General features: G+C 40.9%; 1 protein-coding gene and 1 pseudogene across 3 annotated transcripts; both read right to left on the bottom strand.

Moving 5' to 3' along the window:
* Nucleotides 1-653: 653 nt before the first annotated feature.
* Nucleotides 654-4,444, bottom strand: LOC105056860 (uncharacterized). 3 transcript variants are annotated; one of them, XR_012136519.1, is made up of 4 exons: nt 4,287-4,444; nt 3,080-3,497; nt 1,337-2,042; nt 654-961 (listed from the first exon to the last, which is right to left on the bottom strand). XR_012136519.1 is itself a non-coding variant. In XM_010939194.2 (3 exons), the coding sequence occupies exons 2-3, from the start codon at nt 3,492-3,494 to the stop codon at nt 1,429-1,431; spliced, it is 1,029 nt and encodes a 342-aa protein (XP_010937496.1). In that variant the 5' UTR covers nt 3,495-3,497; nt 4,287-4,444; the 3' UTR covers nt 1,112-1,428. The 3 variants fall into 3 exon arrangements, 2 of the variants coding, with proteins under 2 accessions (XP_010937496.1, XP_010937495.1); XM_010939194.2 differs by lacking the exon at nt 654-961 and having other exon boundaries at nt 1,112-2,042; XM_010939193.2 differs by lacking the exons at nt 654-961; nt 4,287-4,444 and adding an exon at nt 3,870-4,280 and having other exon boundaries at nt 1,116-2,042.
* A 12,283-nt stretch (nt 4,445-16,727) lies between these two features.
* On the bottom strand, nt 16,728-18,200 carry LOC109506535 (glucan endo-1,3-beta-glucosidase 11-like; annotated as a pseudogene).
* Between the last annotated feature and the right edge of the window lie 6,814 nt (nt 18,201-25,014).

The raw sequence follows: 25,014 nt of genomic DNA, 5'->3' as shown, positions 1-25,014 counted from the left end.
TTTTTAATTAACTTAATAGCGATGAATATTATTCATTGTAAATAATTATTTTTTATTAGCGACGTAATATTTCGTAGCAAATTATTTTTTTTATGACTAAAATTTTTCATCATAAATAGTTTTCGAAAAAAAAAAATTTTAACGAGAAATTTTTTTTATCGGTAATATTGATTATTGGCGATAAAAAAATTTTTTATCATAAAAAATTATCAATGACGGTATTATTTGCGATGAATATCGTCACTAATAATTATTAGCGATGAAAATCTATTATTAACGATGAATTTTTTACATCACTAATATTTAGTTATTAGGGATGAAAATTTGTTATTAATGATAAATTTTTTATATCACTAATATCCTATGTTATTGCAGTATGAATCGCTCTTACTCTATCACATAAAAAATACAATCCAAACCCATTGTGTTGCAGGTCTCGATTGCTGTCTAGACCAAATTTTACATTTTTGCTAAACCACCTCATGTGTATCACTTGAAGTTAGATTCTGCAACAGGAGCACCGAATTCAAGGTGGTTAAAACAAATGCACAATATATCATGTTTCACTGAGAACGTTAACGGCATTCTTCTGTCTTTTTTTTTTTTTTTTGGATAGAAATGGAGACCGTAAAGACCAGCCCACTTACAGCAGAGTGGAACAGAATTTACAAGAAGACTGGGAGAAGGGGAGCATTACAAACAGGACATTACATAGAAGGTGCGACGGACTGCCAACTTGCTCCACACAAGCTCATGCTCATCAGCCTTGTTGGGAGGGACACATTTCCGGCTGCGATAGTTCATTAGGATCTTGAGAGTGGAGTGGATAGAGAATGATCTGTTAAGAAATATGGAGTTCCGCTCTCGCGACATTGTAGCCAATGCAGCTGTAATACGTTTGGACACCAGCAGTATGAACCAGCCGCTATTTGTTCTTTCTCCTCCATTTTGACTAGAGGTCCTGCAAATTAGGAGGCCAACCTCTTTCAACTTTATCATTCATTGAGAAAGAAAAATAACTAGAATGGAGATATCTGAGAAAAATAATAAACATCAATAGAAGAAGTAAGGCCCGCAAATTCCAGCTGACAATGTTTCTAATTAATGAAAATTACCAAATTCAATCAGCTGGCTTCTATTATTGACAAGAGTTAAGTTGCTTACATCAAGGACCCATAGCTGTGCAACACAAGTACAGCATGATCAACTAGAAGAAAAGAACGTCTAGCAAACAACATGAAAACTCTCCGTACTAAAAAAAAAAAGGGAAAAATGAAAACTATCCAAAGAGAGATGACTAAACGAAATCATCCCCCAATTGAAACAGAACTATCACCTGCATCGTGGAAATCCAACTGTAATCTGAGCCACCCAAACATAAAACTTCCAATGGTAGAGATGCATCTTTGAAATTATCATACTCTCAATTCACGCAACCATCTTACTGCCTCCCTCTTTTGCTTTCCCGCCACGGCACCGACCGTTACTACCCGTTATACCGTTGCTCCCCCCGTTGCTGTCCTCCTCCTCCTCCTCCTCTACAGCTTCGACACGTGTCCTCTTCACCCCCCTGGTGGCACCACACGCCCATACGACCTCCAGCAGCCGCCTGGCCCCCTCCCGGTTCAACGTCCACCACCCGCTGCTCCCCTGCGGGCCCCGCTGGCCGAGCGGCAGGGCCTCGATCCTCTGCTTACCCGCCTCGACGGCGTCCAGGAGGTCCGCCAGGGCCCACATCGTCGGAAGGGCGGCGCCGCCGGCCGCGGTGGCGGCGACCAGGTGGAGATGCTTGGTGGGGTCCAGCGCACCGGCGAGGAGGGCCCGGGAGAGGAGCTTCACGACGGCTGACGTCCTCACCGCCCGCTGGAGCTTCCTCCTCGTGTTGGGGTCCGCGGAGCTAACGCCGGCGGTGGTTTCCGGTGGGGTTTTGGCCGAGTTGGCGGCGGCGATGACGGTCTTCCGGGAGGTGAGCTTTTCCATCTTCGAGTAGGCCCGGGCCCACGGATCTGTCTCGGAGTTCGAGTCGCCACCCGATTCGCAATCTGGGAAAGAATGTGAGAGTAATACAAATACTTTATAACATAACTACTAATAAAACGATCCTCAAGTTGGATGACCTCCAACGGTACTTTAGTTGGACTTATCATGCTTCAAGATGGAGTCTTGGCCAATGGAAATTATACGAAATGGACAGGTGAAGTACGCACCCAAAGGAACAGCATCTAGGATCTCAAGTTCAGAATGGGCCTTAATTTCTTTGATTGTTTGGGAACAAACACAATTCCAATGCTAATATTCGGTCTTTGATGGTCATGGAAAGTCCAAGCATATGACATAGAGAACTTGGACTTTATGTGCTCATATATGACAAGCAGTACCAAATAATTAATTGGGAATATTAAGGAATTACTTGCCCCGGATTCCCAAAATCTCAATATAATAGAAAAATAAGAATGGGAACTCACCAAATTGCAATGAAGTTTATTATATTATTTTTTCTCCGACGAATGTGACAAAGATGGTCGTGCATAACTAATTTTAACATATGATAAGAAAAATACATTTTTTGAGAAAAATAAGAAGAAAAATAATCGAAAGAAAAAAGCTGGTACATAACTACTTGGTATGATATGAAAATGTGCAACAACCATCTGATAAGGGATATTAACAAAAGAAGAACTCGAGCAGGGCATGTTCGAATGTGTACTAAAAGAAGGATTTATAATAAAGAGTGTGAAAAGTTGAAAATAGTATGAAATTAATGGTCTCAAAAGGTTTGCAATCTAATAGCTAGCCACGATATTATAATTAAGGAGCAAATTTTAATTTAATATTGATGCACCTTTTAAAGAGCATCTAACTAGCTAAAAGTCCAGATGTCAAAAGTGGAAGCTTCACGGGGTTCACAAAACAACAACTTGAACAATACAAATGACTTGTGCGCTAATGACAGAAAGCAAAAAAAAAGCTTTACTCAAATCATTGAAATCAAAGCATCCATTATAGTGACCAACATGCAATAATGAACATAAACTGCACCTTTATAGATCAAATGTGATCATCCCTCAAATCCATTTACCTTCGTTTGCCGAGAGGTCTCGGTATGCGCAGAACCTCTTGAAAATCTCTTCCACAATCCTGGATTCATGGTCAGAAGCAGTGGTCGGCAATGTAAGCCCATAAAGGAAGCCCGGCAAGACGAACACAAACATCCGAGCCTCGACATGGAGCACAAGGGAGTCCTTTGCTAGCATCCATTGATGATCCCCCACCATGCAGATGACCATGGCCATGGGGTTCCCCTTAACCCTAATCATGTGCATGGAGAAGTCCCCAGAACGGAAGGCCGGGGCAGCTTCAAAACGTTCGGTGCAAAGCACGAAAAGCTCCGTCGGGCCATGGTCGATGGTCAGCAGCCTCGTGTCCGTGCCCATTCGATACTCGGTCGTCCTCCCCACCCTCAGTTTGCTCATTGCCTCCTGAGAAGACGCCATTTCCTGTGGGATGGAATGCACCGTAACTCCATGCAAATTAAAAAAGCTGGTAATTGTTGAATAGACGATAATAATGATAAATAATAGCTAGGCAGTAGGCACTGTTACTTTTATTATTTTAGGGGAAAAAAAAAACTACAGGTATCAGAGGTAGTTTCTTAGAAGTTACAGGGAAACGTCTAAGGAAAGTGCTTCATATAGTGAAGAAAAAGCCAACCAGAAAGATACTTGGCATATGTTGGGAAGGGGGGGCGCGGAGGCGCGGGGGCAAAAATAGTAACTGATAAAATTTTAGGAAGATAAATGGGAAATTAACGACTAATAAACGGGAAACGAGTAAGTTTATTAATCTAAGCAGGAAAGAAAGGGTGATACCTGGTATTCTCCGTTCCTCGTTTTAGTGGAAAAAGTGAAACGAGAGTTTCCTATAACTGAGAGATCGAAGAGCCATGCAAAGAAAACGAAAAAGTGATTGATGGATCTCCTAGGTTCAGCAAACTCTCTTACACCACAACAAACACAAACACAGAGATGGGAGGGGTGGAGATGAAAACCTCCACGTAATCTTCCATGGAAAGAGTAGCCATAGCACTACTCTTTTCTTTGGGCTATGCACCCACGGAGAGCGATAAAGGGAGGAAGGAGGTGTTGTAACAATAAACTCCATTAATATGATGAGACACATTAAGAAGATGTGCCGCCTGCCTCCTATCTAATCCTTAACAAAACTCTATATACAGAAACAGACACACACAGCGAGAGAGAGAGAGAGAGCCCCTTCCTTTCTCTTACCTTGCCAAATATATAAAAGGAGGAAAGGATACCAAGGAGCTATGAATAAACTGGGTGAAATGTTAGGGAGCAGAGCTAAGACAAAGAGGGGGTAGGGGGAGGAGAGAGATTTGAAACTTTGAATACTATATAGTGGTGGCGAGGATGGTGTGAAAGTAGTTAGAAGAAGGCCTTATATATACTTGGAGGAGGGCGGGGGGGTGGGGAGAGAGAGAGAGAGAGAGATGGTGTGTAACACTCGGAAGAGGAATACGAAACCCGTGGCAGAGGGCGAGCGAAGGCGTGGTCAGCATGCGGTGGAGCAGGCTCCCCATTGTTGCCACCCGGCCTTCCAAGAGCCCCATGAGAGCCAGGGGCCTTTCCGGCATACAAACCGAAACGACAGCGGAGCTTTCGCCAGAGTTCGGCCTGGCGGTGTGGCCTCGACCCCCTCCCTCTACGTGGCTCGACGCAAACGCCGCGACCGCTGCGCTGTCAGCCGCATGCAGGCCCGCCTCGTCCACATCTTGGAAAGCCGAGTAAACGCACTCGAACCGCATAGTCCCAAGCTCCCCCCTTCGCATCAAGGGGACAAATACCTTTCCCCATTTGCCCTTTGGTTTAGCTTTGAAGTTTTAACCTTTCTGGCCTTGTGAATTGTGATGGAACATTGGGAACATTCGCCCCAGTTGTGAGGTTTCTTTTCTTTTATCATGCATCCCTCTCCTGCTGCTTTTCACAGCAAGAAATTAAAACTATGGCTCACAAATATGGGTTAGATGCTCTGTTTTTTGGCACTTTTCTTTTAAGTATTCTTGGTGAAAAGGATGCCAACTGGTTTGTATCGATGGTGTGACATTTGCTGACAAAGTGCATGCCTGCTTTTCTTCGGATTGGCATGGAACACGGGGTGCGCACCTTACCTGAAAGTGCTAGCCTTGTAGGTATCAGGCATAAAAGCACACCTATAATAATTTCATTGCTATTTTCTTTATTGATCATGGAAGCGCGGTACGTAAGCAAGTATTATGATGAATCATATCAACTTGAATGGTCTTAGTAACAAATTCAATTTGATTATATATATATATATATATATATATATATACCAAAAAGAGGCCACCGCCATCAGATAATTTGACCCGTTTCAACCATGTTAGTAAATACAAACAGAGCCCAGGTAATGTCTCTAATTTTGCAAAAAAATTAGAAAGGAAACTATAATAACATTATCTAGATGCTTCAATTGCTTGATTTGTCCAATACTACACCAACTCGAACAACCTACATTTGTTCCAACAATATTGGAGTATAAATTTGATTTTCTCCGGCTTGAGAGGGACTATTAGAGTTTGAATTTGAGTTTTAAATCCAAAATCCAACTCAACTATGAAGTTGTATTCGCTGAGCTCATATAGCTAGTAATTGATTCCCATGTTCATAATTAAGAATTCGATGGCTTGTTTCTAATATTCTATTATAGTTGTTGGCATGATTTTTGGGATCCTATAACAAATTGTGTCCGCGCTTAATATTTTTTCTTATTAGCATGATTCTTTATTAGTATGTATTATTTTTTTAATTAGTATGATCTTGTTAGAATAATTTTAAAGATCGATCACATAACAATCTATATTAGCTCATCTTTTTTCTTTTATTAGCATGATCTTATATCTGCCTATATTATTTTTCTAATATATATAGGATCTGTATATTAGTATTTATAACTTCTAAGGTATACCAACTGTAATGTAAAAGAAATATGAAGTCTTTTCTCTTTCTATCTCTCTCTCTCACTCTATTGTTTGTCTCTTATTCTATAAATTTTTTAACAATATATATGATTCTTAAATGTTATGCAAGTACATTCTCTCCCCAATTTTAAAAAATCATTGTTGCTTGAGAAATGCCTCACATTGCATTTGGTGCATCACATAGCAATTTTGGAAAATAATATAGATTGCCTTCGAGATAGATTGTCACCATTATAATATTGCTTATCATATTTGATATATACAGATAATATTATAGTAAAATTACTGAGAATCTTGATTGACATATTTGGTATGACAATCAGATTTTTGATAATGTGAAATCAAAATTTTAAAATACCTTCAGTAATTTTGCCCTAGTGCTCTTTTTTCTCCCTGATAAGAAATAGTGAGAGTGGTGTAGATGTGGTGCGGAGAAGCAACGAGTCAGGGGGGAGGAGGGTGGGTAAGCGCATGCAGTGGAGCCATGGGGGTGGTGGAGACGAGCATGGAGGAGTTGCGGAGGGATGGTGGGGGATGGAGATCATACTCCAGGGGGAGCATCAGCGACATGTAGTTCTTCTCCGTGATGAATCCACGAAACTTTCGACCACTACAAGAAATTAAAGTATTAGCGACGATGTTTTAGCAAGGGTATTAGCGACGATATTACCGACGATAATAATTTTATTATTAATAAATTTTTTACCAACGATATTTTTGTCGTATCTAATAATAATTTTTATCGACAACAAATAGCGATAAAAAATAAGCCATCATAAAAATAAAATTATTTATTAAACTTGTTAGCGATGGTGGAAACTGTATTAGAGATGGTACTATTAGCGATGAATTTAGTCATCTCAAAAAAAAAATATTTATTAAACTTATTAGCGATGGCGAAAAAAGTATTAGCGATAAAAGAAACTATCACTAATAATTATTAGCGATGGCACTATTAGAGACGAAAATTACCTTTGTAAAAAATAAAAAAATAATTATTTATTAAACTTATTAGCAACAGTGAATAATTATCTTCATCATTTATTATCTAAATAATTATCGTTAGAGTATCTTCACAAAAAATCATCTCGATCCAGTAGCTTTAGCTATGTCGATAATAAAAGTCAATTTCAATAGTCACGAATGACCGCATGATGATCTGATATATAGAGATTACCGATGGATTCAAAAATTTATAACGATGATCTCGATGATATTTATAGCATACTAGCAAAATTTTACTTCAATCGAACATCATTATCACGGTCAATTTAATATGAAATAATTTCGATCATTAAATAAAAAATGAGTGATTAAAATACCAAACGACATCTGATTAAGATAATTTTTTAGATAAATGATCTTTGTTACTATCTTAATCATTTATACAGTGATGATCATAAAATTCAAACTATACATACATGAATCTTCTATATTAAGTAGATTTTATAAAAGTATAAGTATAATTACTTAAGGACTTTAAGAATGAGTGTCAAGAGACATATAGTTTCAGATGTTCATATACACGTGATTTGAATTTTATGATCATCATCGGATAAACGATCAAAGTAGTAGTAAAGATCATTTATCTAAAAAATTATCTTATAATCGAATGCCATTTGACCTTTTGATTACTTATTTTTTATTTAATGGTCTAAATCATCCCGTGCTAAATTGATCATGATAATGATATCCGATTAATGTAAAATTATGATAGTATGCTATAAACATCATCAAGATCATCATTATAAATTTTCAGATCCATCGATAGTCTTCATCTATCAGATCATTATGCGATCATTCATGACCATCGAAATCGAAGTTTAATTATCGACATACCTAGGACTACCGAATCAAGACGATCATTTGTGATGATACTCTAACGATAATTATTTAGATATAAATGATAAATATGAGCTTTAAATTTTAAAATTAATAATTTTTTAAAATATTAATATTTTTTAAAATATTAATATTTTTAAAATATTAAAGTTATTAGCAACAATTTTTAGCGATGAAATTTCTATCATCTCTAATATATATTGTTAGCAATAGAATACTATTAGTGACGGCAAAAGCCATCGCTACTAAATTTAAAATTTAATTTTTTTTAATTATAATTATAATTAAATTAATTAATTACCAACGATTATTGACGACGAATACATTTATCATCCCTAATAATTTAAAAAAAATATTTAAAAATTTATAAAAAATATATTTTTTCTAATAAAAATATTAGCAATGGCTCTTTATTTTTAGCAACAAAAAAAATTATCGCTAATACTGTTACCGACGGCATTAGTGACGGCTATCCATTTTTAACGATGGACTTTGCCATCGCTAAAATATTTATCGACGGTATTAGTGACGGGGACTTGCCGTCGCTAATACTCCCCCACATATTTTCATTCGTGGAGGAAAAAATTTTTCTCTCATGCGCTTCTCATCTCTCTCCTCTTTCCTCCTCTTGTTGGTGTCCAAACCCCCCTCAACCCTCTCTCGCCGGTGCCCAAACCCTCCTTCCCTCCTCTTCCCTCATCCTCTTCTCTCGTCGGTGCCTAAACGCCCCATCCTCTCATCGGCAACTCATCCTCTCGCCAGTGCCCAAATGCCTCGTCCCTCCTCGACCCATCCCTCTAGCATCTCGTGGCCTTGAGCCTGCATCCTTCCACACTCGTGACCACCCCAAACCCATGTACCCGAGCCCGTGCCCTCCACACCTACAGTTGCCTCGACCCTGTAGCCCCTGCCCCGTCGCCCTAGCCTGCCCCGTCGGCCTGACCCCGTGGCCCCAACCTGCACCTCCTTTCTACGGCCTCGTCCCCACACCCTCATCTCCATGGTTGCATCCCCGAGCCAATGTCTCGACCCTAACCATCCTTTCACCACTATGTGAGTATTAGCCGTCGCTTAAAATTTTTTTTATTTAAATTATGTTAGTTAAGTTTAATTATATATTAAAAATTAATTAATTAAATATTAATTTAATTAATTAGTTAGATATTGAATTAATTAATTAAAAATATGGGACTTGGGTCTCGACATGTAGAGCACTCGGACTGAAGGAAGGTGCCGAGCAGCATTGCAAACACAGGGTCAGGGCATACCCTGCATGTTCGAGTCTCGAGTCTCAGCTGGCATCTAAGAAATCTAGCCCCTATGCACCCTGCACGCTCAGGCTAATGGAAGGTGCTGGATAGTATTGCAAACACAGGGTTGGGGCATGCCCTACGCTCTCGGGCCTTGGGCCCAGTTGGCATCCAGGGCATGCTCAGGCTGATGAAATATGTCGGGCAGCATTGCAAACATGGAGTTGGGGCATGCCTTGCGCACTCAGGCCTCGAGTCCCAACTGGTGTCCAGGATAGTCAGTCCTCATGCAAGGACCGAGTGCATATTCTACGACATCCCATAATTGGATATTAATTTAAGTAATTAGTTAGATGTTGATTTTAAAAAAAATTACATTACATGGAATCATAGATTCATCTTTTGATTAATATATATATTCTATGGTATCCCTACATATATTTTTGTATGGATAGAAGAATTATGTATATTGATCAATTGATTATTCAGTATGGATAGCTTAAAAAATATAAATAATTTTATAGGTCATTACAGTAATCAAATGGTATGCTGAAGGTTTGAAAAAAATTTTAAATAGTATTTTTTTTAGTTCTCTCCACACATCTTTAGCCATGTAGGAAGAATTAAGAGAAAATACTGTCGAAATTTCTTTCAGCCCTTGTTGTGTGTCGTTTAATTGCTATAATTGATCTTTAGAATTAATGTATTTTCTGAATAGGATAGGACCTTCTATACCTATTAGTTGATCATAGGATGTATTTACTATGTAAGTCATTTTGAATGATAAAATAATTAATTAACAGTTGCTTATATTTATGTATATACAAAATTCTTAGATAGTGTGCCCTGGATCGTAGTTGGATGAACCGTCGAGTAGTCGATAGGATGATTTCTGCTAAATATAGAGAGGGTATAGAGTACTCCTGCGATTTGCTTTTGGGAATGCGGCACTCTTACATTAAGGATGGGTTCATTACCCTTATAACAGATGTGGTAATAGATAAATATTTGATAGGGATACAATTACTATCTATTTGTATAGGAGTGGATTTATGTCCAACTACAAATATTGGTACTTATATAGGGAGATGTAGGAAAAAGTTATAAGGATTAGAAGCGAGCAGGATAGGAGCACAAATAGAATGGTAGACATGATTATGGATGTGGCGGTTCTGAATTTAATAGGGATGTGGAGGATGATTCAGAAGCCGGCAATGATGATTTCTACCATATGCTGAAAGATGCTGATGAACTACTGTGGTCGGGATGTGAAACACACACTGTATTATCAGCTATATCAAAATTATTGAATTTGAAGGTTGAATTTAATATGATGGTCAGTTGTTATAATAGAATGGTAGTAATAATAAAGAAGATGCTATCCAAGGATGAGAAGCTTGTTGAGAGCTTTTATGCTTCAAAGAAAATGATGAAAGAGTTAGGTATAGAATACGAGAAGATAGATGCATGCCGTAATAATTACATGCTTTTCTACAAGGAGGACCAACTGAAGAGCTCATGTGACGTATGCGGTGAAAGTCGATTTAAGCCGAGGCAAGAGGGTAGAAATCAAAAGGGCATACCATGTAAGGTTCTTCGATACCTTCCACTCACTCCTAGGCTTTGGAGGCTCTATTTATCCAAGAGTACTATCGAATAGAAAAATGGCACAAAGAAAGAATTCACAAGCACTTTGATATAATGAGTCATCCATCGGACAGTGAGGTATGAAAGTAATTTGATGATTATCACCTTTTATTTACTCAAGAATCATGCAATGTCTGATTGAATTTATCTACGGATGGCTTTATGCCGTTCAGTTATGTAGCAGCCACTTATTCATGTTGGCCAGTCTTTATTACTCCATACAATCTTTCGCCTAGGATGTGTATGAAAGAATATAATATCTTTTTTACATTACTCATTCTTGGATTACGACATCCTAGTAGAAGCATTGATGTATATCTAAGGCCTCTTGTTAATGAGCTAAATTTTTTATAGTTCGATGGCATATGTACTTTTAATACATCGAAGAAGCAGAATTTTGTAATGAGGGCTACATTGATGTGGACCATTAGTAATTTTTCTGCTTATGGGATGCTGTCAGGATGGAGCACTCATGGAAAGCTTGTATGTCCCTATTGCATGGAGAATACAAAATCATTTCAACTTGAGCATGGTCATAAGCCCTGTTGGTTCGATTCTCATCGTCAATTCCTGTCTGAGCATCATCTTTTTCAAAAGCAGCAGGATAATTTTAGGACGAATAAGATAGAGAAGGACCATATACCCCTATGCCTTAGTGGTATAGAAGTGTTTCAGAGGATATCCCAATTGGACGAAGTCTAGTTTGGCATGTTATTTGACGAGCAGAAGCCTCAAAAATTTGATAAAACTCATAACTGGATGAAGCAAAGCATCTTCTGGGAATTGCCGTACTGGTCCACCAATTTGATCTGTTATAATCTTGACGTCATGCATATTGAGAAGAATATATTCGATAATATTTTCTACACTGTTATGAATGTCAAGGATAAAATGAAGGACAATCTCAAGGCTTGAGCAAATATAAAGAACATATGCAAGCATCCTTAGTTAGAGCTGGTTGAGGTGTCACCTAAAAAATTTTTGAAGCCAAAAGCATCTTATAATTAATAAGAAAGTAATTAAAGGATGTTTGTGAATGATGTAAAAGTCTTAAATTTTCGGATGGTTATGCAAGTAATCTAGCTCGGTGCATCAATATTAAAGATTGCAGATTCTATGGGCTAAAGAGCCATGACTGCCATATCTTCTTGCAACGATTACTCCTATTGGCTTGGCATAATCTCCTTTCTAACTCCATATGAAGTTCTTTGATAGAGCTTAGTCTTTTCTTTAGCGATATTTATGCTACCGAATTATCCACCAACCACATCTTCAGTCCTGAGGTTAGCAGTTTAGAAATCATATGCAAGTTGGAGAAGATATTTTCTCCTAGATTCTTCAACTCCATGGAGCATCTCATGATTCATTTGACATATGAAACTAGGTTGGGGGGTCAATGCAGTACAGGTGCATGTATCCGTTTGAAAGATACATCCACAGTCTCAAGAAGAAAGTGAAAAATAAGGTCTGAGTTGAAGGTTCTATTGTGGAGGCTTATATAATAAAAGAGATTTTAAATTTCAGCCAACACTACTTTAACCCCAGTGTGCAGACAAAACTGACTCAAATGGGTCGACATGATGATGGTGGTAAGGGATCAGAGGCAGAGATCTCAATATTTATCTATCCTACTTATGAATTTGGGCATGAGATTTATCGGATATTGACTGATACTGAATTTTGACAAGCAGAGATATATATTTTGCTAAACTGTACAGAGGTCGACCCATATATTGAGCAAGTATCCATCATAATCTCAACTCTTTAATTACTTATCATACTGTATTTATCTTATGCATGTATAGGCAATATGATGAGATGCTGAGACGGGACAATCCAATGATAAGTGAGAAAGAAATTTTCAATCAGCACTCACAGAACTTTACAAATTGATTTTATCAACTGGTAAGTGATCATTATTATTTTATTTATTATTTTAATTTATTTTTTTATAATATACAGGTCATGCAAGATGATGAATCCATTTCTAAAAAGCTAAGACCATTAGATTATAAGCCAACAAAGTACGTGATATGTTATAATGGCTGTAACGTAAATAATTTTAAATTTCATATCCAATAATATGAAGAACATAAAAGTATAATGAACAGCAATGTATGTATAAAAGGCAACTGATTTGATACCGAGGCAGAGAGTGACTACTATGGGATCTTCAAAGAAGTGATCAAGTTGACCTACCTCTTAGGTGATAATAGTGTCATTTTATTTAAGTGTCGATAGTTTGATATCAATAATTATATGAAGGTTGATTCATGGCACAAGCTTATTGAAATCAAAGATGGATCAAAAGCATATGTCACGGCACGTGCTAGCCCAACAAGCTACTCAAGTGAATTATACTCCTTTTCCATCAAGGGAGGAAGGAAGGAAAGATTGGTGGGTTGTTTATAAGGTTAAATCTCGATCCATTCATTACACGTTTGAAGATGAAGAAGAGCTCCAATTATTAGAATACTTTTAAGAGGATGAAATATTAGGGTTTCATTGGTCTTCAATAGATGTCGAGTTGGATGCTTTAGGAATTCTCTTACATGATGGCCAACATGAGGAAGTAGACCCAATTGATTTTGTTTTAAAGGATAACTCTATGCAAGAAGGGGAAGAAGAGGAAGAATAAGAGGTGGAAGAAGTGGAAGAAGAGGAAAAATCAGAAGAATAATCTGAAAAGTACCAGACATCTGAAGAGGCCGATGAGTAGTGCTAAGTATATAATCTTTGAATCATTTTAAATCTTGTATTGCTATCCAAAATTATATAATTAACTTAGTGAATCTATTTATTTTTATTTTCAGAGACTATATATCATGTCTTCTAAAGATCAGAGTCATGCCAGTGGAGGACAGAGCTCTCGAGGAGAGTGCGATCATGTGGCCAGCTTGTAGGGTTTTGCACCTCTCATACTCTACGGTAAACTTTAACACTTTAGATATTCTTGTTTTTGTTATTTTGTTCTTTGCTAACTAATATAACATTCTTTATATTAGATATTTTGTACTCAGATTCGGAGGACAAAGAGTCACCAGTGACCCCATAGTCACACATACCAGCGATCGGCTCTCAGACACAGAGGCATGGTAGAGGATCCACTTAGCTCGTGGCACCTCCAACTAGGTTGGAGGATAGAGAGCTCATCCACATTCAGAGCCGGTGATAAGTATTATATCTTTATTGAATATATTTAAAATTTAGTCATTGTAGAGTCTCACATTTATTGTTCAAAATTAATTTTGCAGCACATTTACAGAGAGCTCCATACCTTGTGTGATTACTGAGATCATCTGATGATTGATGCCAAGGTCGGTAAATGAGTTCTCCAGTTGGCCGTCGGGGGCTCATGATGCAGCTTGAGAGATATTTCTGATAAGTCAAAGATATTTAATTCAATAATTCATGATAGATTTATATTTTATTTATTAATACATGCTTACTTCTACTTACAGGGTTACTATCGATTTTTATCTCCTCAGGATGAGGAGGTTGGCCATCCGATCTTCGAACAAATAGCCACACATAGGTTTTGAGATGGGCTACACAGCCTACGATAGTCTGCCATCAAGCATTTCGATTCTCAGTTACCAGCGAACTAGAAGTCCTACAGGGATCACTGGATACGGACGAATGTATGGGAGGTCCTATGCGATCAGTGGAGCAGTGAGGAGTATGCCAGTAGGTGACAGAGGATCCAATAGAACCGGACTGCCCAGTAAGATCTAATCAGGCATACGGGTAGCTCCGTCGACATACATGTTGTGGCCGACAGACTCATAAAAAATTTATACCAAAACTCTTCACTAAAACTGTAAAATTTTTTATATGCATGCTTTAATTAATTTAATTTTATTATTTATTTATTGTAAAGACGACAGCTGGATCATCCATCAGGCCAACTGCAGTTGTAGGAGGCCACACACCAGTCTAGAAAGATTGATGATTATCTAGATTCTAGATCACGACAGATCACGATAAAAATTTCAAACTGTATTTATTAAGTTGTTACATGATCTGATATATATATTAGAACTAATATATTTCTGAACTGCATAAGCGGATTATGTGGAGTACATCGTTACGCAGTATGGCGATGACCCATCCACTCAGCCCCTCCTTGACCTTGAGGGATGGCTCAAGGTCATCAGAGGGCTGAGTAGGAGCTGGATCATAGGATTCAGCCACAGCTTCAACCCTCTCCAGCGGCTCGATACTCTTCGATATCCTCACAGGCTTCGACGTCCCAGACTTGGAGTGATGCGCACGTGGAGGTCATGTAGAGGTTTCTGAGCTAGTGAACTCAGAGCTTTCAAAATGTCGTCCGCGATACAATCATGAAGATTCTTCAGGATCCACTGCTGCACAACTAGCTGGGCTCATTATCCCAGCCATCACATTTGATAATTCTATTAGTAAACTTTTTTACTTGTTTTAAGTTTTTATTTTTAGAAGCTTCACATACTTAGGCTTGAGTCGGAGAAGAGGATTTAGGGGTTAAAAATTTAATCTAACTATCCAATTGATGGGCTGGGGGTGTTTCTAGTTTCTATTATCGAATGAAATGTGTAGGAATAATTTATTCGAAAATCAGAGGAGTGTATCAAAAGATATGCCTCCATATCAAAATTTATTAATAATATTTAATTTTTCTTCATTTCAGGATGCTAGGGCATCCGGCTCTCATCCACCAGCTGCTAAAGAGGAGCAGGAGGATGAGGAGGAGGACAAGGAGGAAGATCTAGACCGATTTTCTTATCTTAAAGTATTATATTTTTTTTGATACTGCTTGTAAAATTATAAAATTTATATTTTTAATATAATATAATTAATTTTTTATTTGTGATTATCATATTATCTTTGGATTTTAATTATAACAAATGTTAGAAACCATAATTGATTGTGATTAATTAAAATAGATTTTAAAAAATATTATTATAATTTTTTAAAAAAAATAAAATTAACTATTACCGATGGTATTAACTGTCACTAATAACAAAATATTATTACAGATCTTTTTAAAAAAAATAAAATTAAATATCACCAACAGTATTAGCGATGGCTTTTACCGTCGCTAATATTATTAGCGACAACAAAGATGCCGCTAATTTTTTTAAAATTTTTTAAAATTTTATTTTTAAAAAAATAAATAGCGATGGAAGTTAGTCGTCGCTAATGCCATCATTAATACCAGTTATTAGGGACGACTAGAAAGCTCATCGCTAATAAAGATAATTAATGACTAGGATTTTTTTGACCATCAATTAGTGACGGATGCCGTCACTAATAGTATTAGCGATGATAAAACGACTATTAACAATGACAACAAAATGAATTACCATCGTTAATAGTCAAATTTCTTATAGTGGACGGCACTTCTCCATCACCTTGTGGTACTCTACACTTAATGTCAGATATGACTTCCCCATAGGGGTGAAAGTAGTATGGATATTATTCATCTGGATCTATTTTCATGCCCAAATCAATCTGAATATGGATAAAAATTTGAAGATTTGACTAATATCTATATTCATATTCGTCAAAAAAAAAATAAATATGGATATGGATAAACAACTATCCAATCTGTATCCGAAAATCCGTATCTACGTATAATCCTATATAATTTTATATAGTACTTATTAATTTTTAAGAAAGATATTCAACTATATAAATATGTTATTAACTTGATTTATCATTTATTTAGTAATATCTTTGACTTTGTAGTTATAAAGTTTAATTATTTAAGTTATATCTGACATTATATTCATATTTTCAGTATTTGAATCGTATTCATATCTATTTAAAATAAATTAATATAGATATAAATATTTACATCCGAATAATATCTGTAGCCATATTTGTATTCATTAGACAAAACGAATATGGATATGGATATGCAGGTATCCGATTCGTATCCGATCCGATTTCAGCCCTACTTCCCCATCTCTCTCAACCGTTCGATCTCAATCATTGCTGGGCAACAGCGGCATCCCTTTCCCCTCTGCCACCAGCTTCATCATATTCCGATTGTAAGTGGCTGCATTCTCCACCATCGCTCGTGCCTCATCGGCATTGTCGGTAGATGGCCACTCGATCTCCGAGACCCCGATTTTGACCCCCTTGGTCATCTCAGCGGCGACGATTGCGTGGTAGACGGCATCAATCTAGGCATGGAGGAGGTTTGCATACTGGAGGCCGAAGCGCGGGCCGATGATGGGGGCGGTGCTGGGCTGGAGGAGGGCATGGTCGAGGGCAATGTTGGAGGGGTCTTTCTAATTGGTGAGTAGGGGTAGGTGTTGATGAAGAAGGGGGAGCTGGTGTGGGCATGGAAGTCGGGATGGAGGAGGTTGCAGTGAAAGGTGGCGGTGGAGGGTGGGTAGGAGTCGCTGAGGATGGTGAGAGAGTGGGCGGTGGTGACAATGATCTGGTGGTTGAGGCCTAGTGAGGCTAGCACAGAGTGGAGATTATCCATGGCCGGGAGGAGGAAGCAGGGGAGGGCTATGTTGTTACTGGTGAGCACCTTGTTGCCGACGGTAAGGAAGGCGATCTTCGCCATCGAGAGGTAGGCCTGGACATTAGATCGCACCTAGGCGAGGGCCTTGCTAGGGTGGCTGGCGAGTTTGGGGAGGCAAGCAGAGGGAGATGGAGGAGCCGCAGGTGGCACTGGGGGAGGAGGGTGGGGTGTTGGGGGGGTGGAGGGGGGAAGGGTTGGGCAACAGTTTTTGTATGATTTTTTTGAGGGGTATGTTTGTCCAAAATTGTTATTGTAACATTATTAAAGAAATGGTAATTTGGATAGCTGCTCTTTTCCAAGGCTATTTAGATTGCCTCGTAAGAGGCAATATAGATTGCCAAGATAATTTGGATTATCGTCCAAGAAGTATACTGTTGTGGTCATGGTCAAGGGGTCGAATGGCTCAGATGGTTGGCTTATGCCTCCGTCTCCGCATATGTGAGATATTGTCTGCTTTGACTCATGACCATCTTTAGGCTTCAGTGAGCCTTTAGGCTTCAATGGGCCCCAGTCAAAGGAAACTTTGATATGTACAGTTTGAGGAGCCCCACAGTTAGTCGAGGCGGACCTCGACCCCTTCCTGGCGTGCTATTATTGCGGACAAAAGCTCGACCCGTCACGTGAGGTATTATCCGCTTTGACCCATAGGCCTTACGGTTTTGCCTTTTAAAAGGTGTCTCACGTGGAAAAGATTTTTTTCTCCTTATAAATGCGAGTCCCCATTAACTCACAACCGATGTGGGACTATTGTTGTCCTCCACATTATTAGAACTACAATAAAGCCTCCCAGTCGAGGGGGACTCTGATGTGTACAGTCTGAGGAGTCCCACAGTTAGCCGAGGCGGACCTCAGTCTCAAGAAATCGAGGCGGACTTCGACCCCTACCTGACGCACCATTGTTGCGGATAAAGGCTCGGTCCATTACGTAAGGTATTATCCGCTCTATCCCATGGGCTTCACGGTTTTGCTCTTTAAAAGGTGCCTCACATAGGAAGAATTTTTTTCTCTTTATAAGTGCGAGTTCCCCTTGACTCACAATCATTGTGAGATAATTGGTGCCCTCCACATTATTAGAACTACAACACATACCAAATGCAACAATTCAATGGGCCTTAGTTTAAGTTATCGAGAGGCAATGTAGATTGCCAAGATAATTTGGATTGTCGTCCAAGAAGCATATCAAATACAGTAATCCAATGAATCTCAGTTTAAGTTACCAGTAATTTGGATAGATTGCCAGCTACCAAACGCAATCTCAAGGTCTTCAGATTTTTTTTTCTAGATCTCTCTCTTCGGTCCCTATTCATTTCTTTTTGTCCTCGATCCAACTGAAGATCGGCACCGCCATGTTCATGAGCATTGAACGTAATTGCCACCGTTGAGATATAAAATAGCAGGCTCCCATGAAACCTGAAACCCAAGTTCTCTCTCCCTCTAGCTCCGTCCTTTAGGATAGGATATAAATTGGTCCTCCATTGGATGGCATCCTAATTATATCTCTGGAGGCTACAACAAGCACCACAATTGGGCTATGGTAATCTAAAGGTATGATAAGCTACGATAAGATGTTTCTTGGCCTAGGAAAGGACTATGTTGCTATTTGAGGTTTTGATGAATTTCGATGGATTATATTATTATCTATTTTTTCTTTTTTTGATATTTGGATGATGCATCAGGAGAAAAGTCTCTATTTCCTATTGTATATATTAATAAATCATTATTTTTATTAAATATAATTATATATTTATGTTGTGGGCAGGCTGTGGGGGGACCTCCCTTAATAGTCCCACATCGGGCAAATCTGGTGTGTGCATGTGCTTAAGTAGTGCGGCCCGCCTCTTATCCCGTGAGGCGCCTTTTGCCCATAGGGCAGAGGACAAAATCGTGACCTGTCGATCGCGTGCGGCCTGTAGGGCGGCACCGTCGGGGAAAGCGAACAATACCTTGCGTGTGGTAGAGAGGAAAATGTGTCCGTAACCTTAACACGTGTGCACAACAGTGGGTTGCGGCCAATCGCCTCGTCGTCTGATCACCGGGGAGCGTGCACCTGCAAAAAGAAGTCCGCACTGACCGGAGGCGGCTCCGGCGGGGACCCTCCGACGGTCAAGTCAGAGAGGAGACTGGGCAACAGTGAAATGTAGACAAAGAGCTCTGAGAGAGAGAGAGAGAGGAGCGAGCCTGAGTTTTTGGGAGAGACGGAGTGGATCGATCCCCTGCACTGTTGCCTTCCCCGGTTTATATAGTGGAGCATAGTATGGCACCGTCATTAATGGCGCGGACAAGTGAGGAACTGTCAACTCACTGTGGACTGCCAGAGTCGCCGTGAAAACGTCATGTCGCCGTGTGGCCGTCCAATCACCAGGGTTGACCCCGCTCTCGGCGGGACAATGCCCCTAGGTAACTGCACCACATGTCCGTGTCAGAGCTGACAACGTCTGGCGGCAGTACGGTGGTTGGAGGAGCCGGCCGACCCAAAGTCGGTAGCCAGCTGAGTGGTGTCGGGCCCCTCCATTGGTCGGCGAGCTTCATATGAGTCGGCCATCAGACCTCTGGGTTCAGTCGGTCAGGATGGATACGCCCGACATACCCCCAGTCGGCGATAGGCCGTTGAACGGCCGGCAGTTAGCCGCTGATGGCATCCGTCAGTCGGTTGCCCCGACCGACGATCGGTCGGTCTATCGGCCAGTCGGAGTCGTCCGTCGGAAGCGGTCGGGCCGCTAGCCGGTCGGTCGGGCCGCTAGTCGGTCATCCGTTAGTCGGTTGCCCCGACCGACGATCGGTCGGTCTATCAGCCAGTCGGAGTCGTCCGTCGAAAGCGGTCGGGCCGCCAGTCGGTCGGGCCGCTAGCCGGTCGGTCGGGCCCTCCGACAGTCGGTCGGTGGGGCCCTCCGGCAGTCGGTCGGTGGGGCCCTCCGGCAGTCGGTCGGTGGGTATCCCCCAACAGTTGCCCCCCTCCACTCCTAAGTCGGGTGGTGAGCTGGCCGATGCTTTCATTCGGGCAGCAATCCCGGACGACTGGGAGTGGATTTGTCGCATGTGTAGATCCGACCGTACCGCCGGATGATCCGATGTCAGACGCCTCATGAATGCCAAGCGATCCGAACGTCTAGTCGATGTCAGAAGTCACGTCGGCGTCAGGTGTCAGACGCCACGTCTTATCGTCGTCAGACGTTACGTCGGTGTCAAAAGATCGGGCGCCGGAAGATACGGCGTCAGACGACCGGATATTCGGCGCCGATCGTGGGAGAGCGGGCCGCTGTCAGGCATCCCATCGGAAACGCGAACCGGTGCGGGCGCATGAATGCGGAGCCACGCCCCACGCGCCGCGTGTCAAGGTGGTTGGCCGGCGCCCCCTCCGGCAATTAATGTGGGCGGTGCGGCCGTCCCAGGACGGGGCGCGCCGAATCCTCCGCCAACCGGCAGGCGCCACGCATCGCGCATCTGCAGGTCTTCGGTCGGTGCGGAAGCATCTCGACCGTCGGTCGGCCCTATATATATAGGACCTCCCGGACCCCTGACCCACACTTGCCATTCTTCTGGGGAAACTCTGTCCGGGCGATTTCTCAGTCATCGCGGGCAGAGCTCTTCTTCGCTTCCGGAGGGTCCATTTGGTTCGTGGCCCCTTCTTCTCCTCCTTCTTCTTCCTTCTCTTCTCTTTCTTCTTTTTCTTTCGGTTCCGGCATAATGACCAGGAATCCGACCCAGGTTGCTCGGTCGGGGAACCCGACCGACGACTCCCGATCGGCTTCGGAAGATGAGGTCTCCTCGCTTTCGGGGCCGAATGTCGATCGGCTTCGGGAGCACTATCGCATCCCGGAGCAGTTTCGGCTCTCCGCTCCAGGGGCCGGCGGTCGGGTCAACAACCCTCCGCCTGGCGATCTGGCGCTGTACGTTGAAGACCTTCGCGCGGGTCTTCGACTTCCGATTCCGGAGTTCGTCCGAAATCTACTTGATTATTACGGACTCTGTCCGGCGCAATTGGCGCCGAACTCTGTTCGTTTAATCATTTCCTTCGCGCTGTTGTGTCAGCTCTTGCCGACCAACCCCCGCGTTTCACTCTTTCGGGCATTTTTTGTGCTCCGACCCTACCCTAAAGCCCGAGGGTGGTGGCTCTTCAACCCCCGGAAGGGTCTTGCTTTCATCACCGGTCTTCCATCGTCCATTCATGGGTGGAAGAACCAATTTTTCTTTGTTTCCTCCTCTTCTCCTTGGGGCTTTCCTTCTCGTTGGGGTGCACCCCGAACCGAGGCCAACGACAACAGTCGGGTGGATGCGGACGACCGGGAGGACTTCCACCGACTGAAAGATATGTCGGTCCCGAAGCAGAGGGAGCTTGTTACCGAACAAGCTCTCTATGATGCCGGCCTGAGTCTGGTCCCCCGAATAGGTATCGCCCGATCCCCCGGCTTTTCTTTTTGTTCGGCTTTCGGCCAGCTTTTGGTCCGGCCTTTAACGCTCTTGTCGGTATTGCAGGGACACCACCAAGGATGAGGCCGACGGATGCCGAGATTCGGCAGTTTGCCATGAGGAAGAGGCCAGCGTCGGGGGTCGGCCCTTCGTGCCCTTCAAAGAAACCAACTCCAGCTCCGCCGACCGTCAAGGCGTCGGCGACCGACCAGTCGGAGCCGGTGATAGCCCTCATGGCTCTGACGGTCCAAATGGAAGAGAGGCCGACTGAGGAAGCGACCGAGGGGACATCGGTGGCTTCGCCGGTGCGGGTGGAGCCGGATGATGTTCGGGAAACCGAACATCGTCCGGCGGCGTCCGTTGGAGCAACGGGGGGCGTCGGGTCGAACTCCAGCGTCCCATCACTGCCAGTCCCGTCGGTCGGGGTAGCTGATCGGGGGAAAGCCCCGATGGAGCCCGCGGAGGAGGATAGGTCGGGGGGCCGCTCAATGCCTCCCAGCGCATACTACCCCGAGGGTGCGTCGGCGTTGGCCGACCACAATCTTGCGAGGAGGTTGTGCTAAGGGATCCTCCTCCCAGCCAACGTAGAGTCGCTACGGTCTCGGCAGGTGACCGAGATGCTGTCGCGGTTCTACCCGACGATGGTTGAGTGATTTATGTCACAAATTGACATAAAAAGTATCAATTAATATCTAAATTATCTAACTTTATTAAGAAATTGATACTTGTTATTATATTTTGCAGAAGAAGAGATCATCAATAGAAAGAACAAGGAAAGAGGATTCCAATGGCGCAAATTTTATGCAAAACGGAGTTAAATTGACCCAGGAATTGAAGAATGAAGAAAGAAGACTCAATTGGGTCAAACCCGAGTCAAATCAGATCAAAATTGGTCAAAAATCAACTGATTTGGTGATCTGGTTAGCCGCCTGGTCCACAGCAATAGGCGCATGGACCATGGACCCATCGGCGCACCATAAACCCCCTAAAACCTCTTAGTCCCACATCGGAAGTTTTGAAAACCTTATAACCCCCAAATGCCTATAAAAAGCCCCCAAAGGCCCTTGTTTTATGTATTCTTCCTTGAGATCAAGCTTGTAACCCTAGATAGTGGGGTTTTTAGCTCTCTTTTCAAGCCTCGAGCTTTGAGGTTTTTGTAATAAATTTTTTTTTATATATATAAAATCTTATTTTTATGCAATTTCATCTCTTTACATTATGCAATTTATTTTTCTTGCAATTAGGATAGTTTAATTTATGCAATTTAATTTTATGCAATTAGGTTAGTTTAAATTATGCAGTTTAAATTTATGCAATTAGGATAGTTTAATTTATAAAATTAGGGTAGTTTATTTTTCTGCATTTAAATTTTGCAAGTAGATTTAGATCATGTCTAGCTAAGCATCCCTTCTAGGGTTTGCGATGAAGCTAGATCATGAGTAGGGATTTTACATAGAGTTCTTTCTTTTTCTTAGGATTTCTTTTTCTTCCTCTTTTGCCAAGAATTTTTGATGAACTACAGTTGGGTCAGAGTCCCTTCATAGTTCATGCTTGATTCAGTGCATAGGAGGAGAAAACCCTAAGGGATCCTAGTTACTACTCCCCTGTAAAGAATCTTGATGGATTATCGTTGGGCCTTAGTCCCTTCATAATCTATGCTTGGGAAAGACAAGAGGAGTAGTCGTTAGGATCAATAAGAAAAATTCTAGGTAGAATTCCCTAATCTAGATCTAGTGGATTCAAAAAACCCTAGATCCTTAGTCTTATTGTCTTTAGCAAATAACTTTCGACTTTCGATTTTTGTTAAAGCTCGCTTGAGCATAGATTTGAAAATCATTTTAAAAACCAAGTCTCTGTGGGATCGACCCGTACTCGCTGGTCGTGCTACTCTGCACACCGTGCGCTTGCGGTTTTATTTACAAATTTTAAGATTTGCACATCAAGTTTTTGGCGCCGTTGCCGGGGATCTGGCGTTTTAAATTATTTTCAAATATTTGTTCTTCGTGCGTTATAACTTTTTTTTTTTCTTTAGGTTTCTATATTTAGTTGGTGATTGCTGGAAAACTCAGGTACGCTTCTAATTTCTCTTTTATTATTTTTAGTTAATTACTTTTGCTTTTAGACCTAATCATTTGAATTTACTTAATCACAAAAAAAAAAAATATATAAAACAAAACAAAAGACATTTCATAATCGTGAAGTAAAATATCAAAATAAAAAAAAAATTCTAAATTAAAATCTTTTACATTCTTGGTCATCTTGTTTATTTGTATTTGCATTTTCATAATTAATCTAAGGGCATCAACCCATTAACAAGATAAGGTGGGGATTTCATTACCCTTCCTTAGCCCAAAAACCATCTCCATCATATTGCATTACCTAGACTTTTAATCTTAAAATCAATTAGACGTCAACCTTAAGGAATTCGAGCTCAATAGGACAAGGAACCCTAAGAGTTCTACCAAGTTTGAGTTGTTTGATTAGTTGGTGTCTAGGCAAGTCCCTGAGGGTGGTTTGTTAAATTGGTTCAATTGCTGGCCTGGCCAACTCGTTTGGTGTCTAGAAAGACAACGATGAGTGAACCTCCCACCTCTTATACTTACCTGGCTAACTAGTTGATCAATCTCCACTTGGAAGGTTTGAAGGGTCATCTTGGAACAGTTAGGAGCTGTCTAGATTTAGGTTAACCCTAGGATAGATTGAGTTTAATTTATTGATTCACTTGTTTGAAAAAAAAAAAAAAATTTAAAATTTAAATTAATTTGGTTACTTTTCTTTAGATTTAGGACTCCTTAGGATCTTCTCTTTAGAACTTTTTCTCTTTTCTTTCTTTTCCTTATACATAAAAATTTTATAAAAAAAAAAAAAAAAATTGTATAAACATCGAGAACCGTACACCTCGTGTGTGGAGAAGAGTGTCGGGTCGTCTAGTTAGAATTGAGTCAATTCCTGTTATTCCAATGGCTGAACCAATCCAACCCATGACCCTTAAGGATTTGTGTTATCCAGTTGGCTCCATCCAACCATCTTGTATCAGGTTGCCACAACCCACAGCTAACAATTTTGAAATCAAACCTCAAATCATAAATATGCTTCCAAAATTCACAGGATTAGAAGATGCTTATATATTTATTAGAGAATTTGAGGAGGTATGTGCAACCATGAAACTGCAATTAACAGAGGATGAGGTCAAACTTAGATTAATCAACTTTGCCCTTAAGGACAATGCTAAGAAGTGGCTTTATAGTCTGCCAAACTATTCTGTCACTACTTGGGAGGGCTTTGTGAGAACATTTTTAAAAAAGTATTTCCCCCATCATAAAACAGCT

The sequence above is a fragment of the Elaeis guineensis genome, chromosome 13 (genome assembly GCF_000442705.2).
Source record: "Elaeis guineensis isolate ETL-2024a chromosome 13, EG11, whole genome shotgun sequence".
In the NCBI taxonomy this organism is placed as follows: Eukaryota; Viridiplantae; Streptophyta; class Magnoliopsida; order Arecales; family Arecaceae; genus Elaeis; species Elaeis guineensis.
This window is presented reverse-complemented; position numbering and strand designations above follow the sequence as displayed.

Excerpts from the sequence above, each read along its gene's own strand:
- LOC105056860 (XM_010939194.2), bottom strand. The coding sequence starts at position 3,494 with ATGGCGTCTTCTCAGGAGGCAATGAGCAAACTGAGGGTGGGGAGGACG. Across the intron at positions 2,043-3,079 it reads AGACCTCTCGGCAAACGAAG|ATTGCGAATCGGGTGGCGAC; the intron begins GTAAATGGATTT and ends ATTCTTTCCCAG.